The sequence below is a fragment of the Lathyrus oleraceus genome, chromosome 7 (assembly GCF_024323335.1).
Source record: "Lathyrus oleraceus cultivar Zhongwan6 chromosome 7, CAAS_Psat_ZW6_1.0, whole genome shotgun sequence".
Lineage (NCBI taxonomy): Eukaryota > Viridiplantae > Streptophyta > Magnoliopsida > Fabales > Fabaceae > Lathyrus > Lathyrus oleraceus.
The window spans coordinates 56,319,519-56,326,704 of NC_066585.1; the positions used below are offsets into that span (position 1 = coordinate 56,319,519).

At 42.3% G+C, this 7,186-nt stretch overlaps 1 protein-coding gene across 1 annotated transcript in view; it reads left to right on the forward strand.

The window, feature by feature from the left end:
- LOC127101988 (uncharacterized) overlaps positions 1–5,307 on the forward strand; it is a 29,198-nt gene extending 23,891 nt beyond the window's left edge. Inside the window, exon 4 of the mRNA XM_051039413.1 lies at positions 5,261–5,307. Coding sequence (XP_050895370.1) covers positions 5,261–5,307 — 47 coding nt within the window. The remainder of the gene's footprint in view (positions 1–5,260) is intronic.
- Positions 5,308–7,186: the final 1,879 nt, after the last annotated feature.

Below are 7,186 nucleotides of genomic sequence, written 5' to 3' on the forward strand. Positions count from 1 at the left end.
GCATATCATATCAAGCATACACATAATCTGATAAGTAGGTTCTTCCAAGCAGACTGAAGAATTACTTTACAACCAAAGTCATGAGATCCAGCCAGAGGATCAAGCGTGAGTGATCCAGCCTGAGGGTCATTATGAAGATTCAGCATGAGAATCATTTTCCAATGAGCAAGCCTGAGGTTCAATTCGAAGATTCAGCCTGAGAATCATTTTCCAATGAGCCAGCCTGAGGTTCAATTTGAAGATTCAGCCAGAGAGTCGACTACGAGCGTTATTTCCCCAGCGAGCCGGCTAGAGGAATAGATTGACAGCTCAACGGAAAATCAGCTTACAAGAGGATCCAGCCCGAGGATTTCATTTAAAAAACAAAGTCTAATCGAAGATTCGTTATAACATGTTCTAGCCTGAAGAATATGTACGAAGCCCAAAAAGTAGAGGGTCAACCAGCGCATGCCTCAGATGCGAGATCCTGATGATGGGAATTTATCATCAATTCAATCCAGATCTAGCCAGAAGATCGAAATAGATTCAGCCAGAGAATCGAAACGATTCAGATCTAGCCAGAAGATCGAAGTAGATTCAGCCAGAGAATCAAAGAAAATAGATTCAGCCAGAGAATCGAAACAATTCAGATCTAGCCAGAAGATCAAAGTAGATTCAGCCAGAGAATCCAAGAAAATAGATTCATCCAGAGAATCGAAACAATTCAGATCTAGCCAGAAGATAGAAATAGATTCAGCCAGAGAATCGAAATAATTTAGATCTAGCCAGAAGATTGAAGTCAGGTCTAGCCCGAAGACCGGAAATAGATTCAGCCAGAGAATCGAAACAATTCAGATCTTGCCAGAAGATCGAAGTAGATTCAGCCAGAGAATCATGGATTCAGCCAGAGAATCGAAACAAAATCGTATCCAGCCCGAGGATCAAAATTAACATCCAACCAGAGGACTAAATTGAGTATAGATTCAGCTAGAGGATCGAAACTCCAGATTAAGTCAGAAGACTGATTCAGATTCAGCCAGAGGATCGGAAGAAAAATAAACAGCGCGGTGTATTTCAGCATTTTTGTGGTGTCCTCGGAGCGCAAATTTTCGGTCTGTCTTTAGTATTCAATCACAGCTCACCCTGCTTGTCTGATAAGCTGTTCGCTTTCATCCTGCTCGGGTTAGCTGATGACTGAATAGGGGCAGCTGTAACACCCCAAAATTTGCCCTCCTCTTCATGCATTCATTTTTAGGTCATTTAACATTTCATATTGCATTTCATCATGTCAATCAGAATCAGATCCAAGAAACTTTATTTTTAAAAAAAATCAAATAGATAAATAAATAAATAAATAAATAAAATATAATAGAAAAATCTTGGACTTGGACCTCTCTCATTTGAGCCCACAGGTCCACAAAAATCAGGTTATAAATTCAGAGTTTCAGTGAAACAAAATTTCATTCTATTCTTATTACCCTGGCTGGAGGAAAAAGATAGTCACAGAAGAGCTAACAGAGTTCAGAGCAACCTCCAAACCCTGAAGGGAACTCAACTGCACAGAATCACCTCTGCCTCACATAAACCCTAAAGATTGTTTTGTAAACCTCACGGGTGCAACTCAATTTCAATCAAGCTCTCCAATCAGGTTTGCCTTATTCCCATAATTTTATGCTCTTAATTTGAATTATCTGAGTGTATGAGGTATTATGGGTGAATTTGATACCCTTTTGATGCATGTGTTTGACCAGAGGTTTAGGCCTCCTACCCTTGGTTGCTTTTTGTGAGCTTTTTGTGAATTGAAAGGGCATGATTCATGTGGTTACATTTTGATTTGGGGGCAACTCTTGGTTACCCTATTTTGTTTCTCTAACCTGTTTGTTGAGTTTTGTTTTGTGAAGGCTCATATGACTCTTGCAGAGATCGTTTGCCTGGTGTTCCACTTTATTTGTGGGATACCCCCTGGAGGTTCATTCCGATTACCTGTACTGACCCACTTTCTTTGATGATGTTAGCTTGGAAGGATCTCAGGGTTTATCATTCCTTTAATTGTTGTTACCTCGGATCTTCATCCGTGTGGTACTTTTACATTTTTCCCGCATTTGACTGCTTTCCTAGCTGGAAGACCTCGATAGGAGGCAATGTTTTTGTGTTTACTTTATGCAGGTTCCTTTGTCCAGGACTCCTTTTGCATGAGCATCCCTAACCCTACAAACCCATTGATTTTTCTTCTCCTAACACGTTAACTCCTTCTACTACAGGCGAGTAAGTTTGCAATGGTCGAGCATCCGGTAGATTGCGTAGTGACGTCGTTCGTCCAAAACCCAATCCATAACCCCGTAGTTAGCCGAACTACGTTTTGCTCTGATTCTCAGGCCAGATGAGATACGTAGGCATAAGACGCGATGTCTTAGCGAGCACACATCCCCCCAACCCCTAGGTCAGCCGAGCCACGAAGACTCTGATTCTCATATTCAGATGAGATACGTATGCAGTGGATGCGACATCCGTGCGAGTCATTTTCTTTTGACCCCTTGTTTTTAGTAAATAACACATTAGATAAACCCACACCCTTTAGACAAGAACTACAAAAGTGGATCCCGTAGAGTACTACGGATGCGTAGGGGTGCTAATACCTTCCCTTCGCATAATCGACTCTTGAACCCAAGATTTGGTTGCGAGACCCTGTCTTGTCCTTTCCTTTTTCCAGGTTTACTTCGAGCGTTTCCTTTCCCTCCTTTGGGATAAATAACGCACGGTGGCGACTCTCCTTCCTTTCTTCGCCGGTTGTTTTTTTCGCATTCCATTTTCCAGGTTACGACATTAACGTGAATGGTAGCGGAGTTGGTGTTGTTTTGGTTACGCCGAAGGGATCCCATATTCCTTTTGCGGCCCGACTAACATTTGAATGCACCAACAATGTGGCTGAATACGAAGCTTGTATCTTGGGTGTCGAAGAGGCGATTGATTTGCGAATCAAGAACCTTATTATTTATGGAGATTCAACTTTGGTTGTGAACCAGGTTAACGGGAAATGGCATACGCATCAATCCCACTTAATTCCATACCGGGATTATACGAGGAGATTGTTGACGTTCTTCACCAAGGTGGAATTACACCATGTGCCGAGGGAAGAAAATCCTTTAGCAGATGCCTTGGCTACTCTTGCCGCTTTGATTAAAGTGTAATGGTGGAATCAAGTTCCTAGTGTTGAGGTGGGACGGCTGGATAGACCGGCTTAGGTGTTTGTCGTCGAAGCAGTGCCTGATGATGAAAAGCCGTGATATTATGACATCAAGCGTTATCTGGAGACCCAAGAGTATCCCGAAGGAGCGTCTAAGAAGGACCGAAAGACTCTGAGGAGGTTGGCCTAGGCGTTCTATCTGAATAAAGATGGGGTTTTATACAAGAGGAATTTTGATTGGGTTTTGCTCAGATGTGTCGATGACAAAGAAGCAAGCCAATTCATGAAAGAGGTGCACGAGGGATCGTTTGGCACCCACGCCAGCGGGAATGCGATGGTGAAAAGGTTGCTAAGGGCTGGATATTACTGGATGACAATGGAGTCTCAGTGTTTCAACTTCGTGCGGAAATGTCATAAATGCCAGATTTATGCTGACAAAGTGCACGTGCCTCTAAATCCGTTGAGTTTGATGTCATCTCCGTGGCTGTTTGCTATGTGGGGCATTGATATGATCGGAAAGATCGAGCCTACGGCTTCGAATGGGCACCGGTTCATATTAGTGGCTATTGATTACTTCACCAAGTGGGTGGAAGCGGCGTCTTATGCAAATGTGACGAAACAGGTCGTGGCTAGGTTCCTGAAAAGGGACATCATTTGCAGATATGGGGTTCCCGAAAGAATCATCACTGATAATGGTTCTAATCTCAACAACAAGATGATGGTAGAACTGTGTCGGGAGTTCAAGATCGAGCATCACAATTCTTCTCCTTATCGTCCAAAGATGAATGGGGCGGTCGAGGCGGCTAATAAGAATATTAAGAAGATTGTGCAAAAAATGGTCGTGACCTATAAGGATTGGCACGAGATGTTGCCGTTTGCATTGCATGGGTATCGAAATTCAGTGTGTACATCTACTGGGGCAACGCCTTTCTCGCTTGTGTATGGGATGGAAGCTGTGCTACCAGTTGAGGTCCAGATTCCGTCATTGAGAGTCCTGATGGATGTGAAATTGGAAGAGGCTGAATGGGTAAGGACTCGGTATGAAGAGTTAAGCCTGATTGAGGAAAAGAGGTTGACGGCCATTTGTCATGGGCAGTTATACCAGCATCGAATGAAGCGTGCTTTTGACCGAAGGGTGCGACCTCGTGTGTACCATGTGAGAGATATGGTGTTGAAAAGGATCCTTTCTCCTCAGAACGATCGTCGGGGCAAGTGGACACCCAATTATGAAGGTCCATTCGTGGTCAAGAAGGTTTTCTCTGGCGGAACCTTGTTGTTAACAACCATGGATGGTGAGGATTTTCCATCCCCTGTGAATGCGGACGCAGTTAAAAAATACTTCGTATAGGAGACCCGCTGGACGAAAAGAATAAAATAGTCCAGGAAAAAATGGGCATCCCGGCGAACCAAAAAAAAAATGAAAATGAAAAATGTTCGAGCAAAAATTAGGGATGAAAAGAAAAAAAAACTGTACACCCGGCAGGTCGAAAACCCCAAATGGGCGGCTTAGGCAAAAAGGGGTATCCCGGTGGAATGAAAACCCGAAAGGGCGGTCCAGGAAAAAGAGGGAGTGAAACGAACAACTGCGTCTAGCATGGTTGTTCGTACTTTGGATATGACACATGGATAATCTAAAAGCGGAGATCGGTCGGAAGCGTCTTGTTTCGGAAGGCAGAAAGCGCGGAGAGTCTTGAGGACATATGGGTTGTAACCGGGTTGGAACTTGATGAGATCACGGGTTCACATTTCCATTAGGATAGATTTTCCTTTTGTGCGCAACCTCTTTTCAGGGATTGCTTCCTGTGTACTGCTCAGTTACGAGCCACCTTTTTCAATCAATAAAATGCCTATTCAGTCAAATAATTTTGTTTTTGTTTTCATTACCGCTTTGATTGCAAAAACATCTGTTTATTTTGATAAGAATATTTGCATTTTGAGATGAAGGGGTCTCTTCCAATGCATGTTTAGACGATTGAAACTTGAAATCTTATTCGGAAGGTAGAGTGACCTGGGTGTTGAAATTTTGGCGCGCCTGGGGTACGTTTTATCTGACGATCTCTTTTGCAGGTGCTGTTGGTTATTTTCACTCACTTGTAGGTGGTGGTGCGAAGCGTTTCTTTTTGACAAAAGATTCCTTTGTGTAAAGACAAAGTCTCATACAACATACGATGTCAAGTTTCGATGATGACAAAAGACCACCATGCAAGTCTACGAACAAATGCATCACGTTACCTACCATATCCTTTTTCACGTTATCCTAAAGCTACTATAATCATTAAAGACATATAAACAAAGCGTGATCATGACCAAATATGTGAAAATCACTAACCACATCCTTTTTGCAGATTTAAAGGCTTTTAGTCGACCATAGGGGTCAGCTCAAAGCTCACGGGTCGGTGCAAAGGCTCTGGCCAAACTGGAGGGAGTCAGCGCAAGAACCCTTTGCGTCGACGCATAGGGTCGACGCTTAACTCACGGGTCGGCGCAAAAATCCCTTGCGTCGACGCATGCAGTCAGCGCGTGCCCCACGGGTCAGCGTGCGCTGACCCTATGGTCGACCGTTCGCGCGCAAACTCAGTTTTCTGAGTTATTTCAAAGTTTAAATTTCTGTTCTGTCTGTTTGGTTTTGTCTGTTACTATAAATAGAAGTAAAAACACTTCTATTAACTAACATTTGAATTTTTGAGTACAAGTGTTCAAGGAAACAAGAAAGAGTGAAATAGTTGTCAAAGATTCATCATCTTCATCTTCAACAGTCCAAAATTCATCAACTGCACACAATAACTATTGATGCGATTTGTGATAGTTTGAAGGTGATAAGGTTCGAGGTAGCGATTGAAGAATCGAGTTCGAGTTGAAGTCTTGGCAGGTTCTTTCTTGAATAAAACCATTAGGGTTTTATCCTCCAATACCGGTTTGCGTTTGGGGGTTTTTGGACGGGTTGCTTCATTATCATTCAGCTGAGCGAAGGTAACTGATAAGAGAAAGTCTTCATCAGTTTAGTAGCGGAGTCGGTGATTGAGCAGTGAAGAATCCGGGTTTGATTCGTTCGTGTTCGTGATCAGCCGGGCCAAGGGGTTGAAGAACGGAAGGTTCATCAACGAGCGGCAGGAAACGGAGGTCAAACATCAACAATCAAAGGTCTTGATTCATCTTGAATCAAGGGGCAAGGAGAAGAAGTATCATTCAACATATTGCGAAATTCTGTTGTTTACATACTCTGCACTCCTTGTAAAAACGATTAAACATCACAGGTTATATCTATTGATCATCTCAATTCTATTTTTAGAATTGAGGGCAGACGTACCCCGAAGCGAGGACGGCGGGGGAACTGCCTCATCAAATCTCTGTCTTCTTTAATTTTCTGCACAAGTTAATTTTCAGCTTAAAACTTAAGTGATTTTAGTTTAAGCAATTTTCTGACAAACATTGATTTAAGTTGAGAAAGTGTTGCAAACTGTTGTTGGAATATTAAGTACAATAACATATTGTACTAGGATAAATCGAAACACTTACTCAACTCAAAAATCACTTGGAGCGTTTGTGCACACCAAGTGTTTGTAAAATTGCCTAAGCCAAAATTGCCTTAAGTTTGCATTGAGTTTCAAGTTGGTATTTTGATTCATTGGAACTAGGCTTGCAAATAAGTGAACTATATAATTGATTGTGCTTTGTGTGTAGTGAATTGTATCTCTTTTAATCAAATATCCATTAGCTTAACGCATATCCGGTTTTCCAATAACGGTTCATTTTTAGACTAATTTTCCTCGGCCGCTTCCGCACCTAAAAACATTTTTAAAACCAATTTTTCTTTTAAATTGGTAGCGCCGACTAAAGTTTTTAATTGGGATCTATTCAACCCCCCCTTCTAGATCCGTGCCATAGTCTAACAAGTGGTATCAGGAGCTCCGGTTCACTCCGTGCTTCAAAAATACAACGTTGATAGAAAATGGCTAACGAACCTAAAGGGGCTTACAATAGAGCTCCCGTTTTCAATGGTGAAAATTATAGTTATTGGAAAGA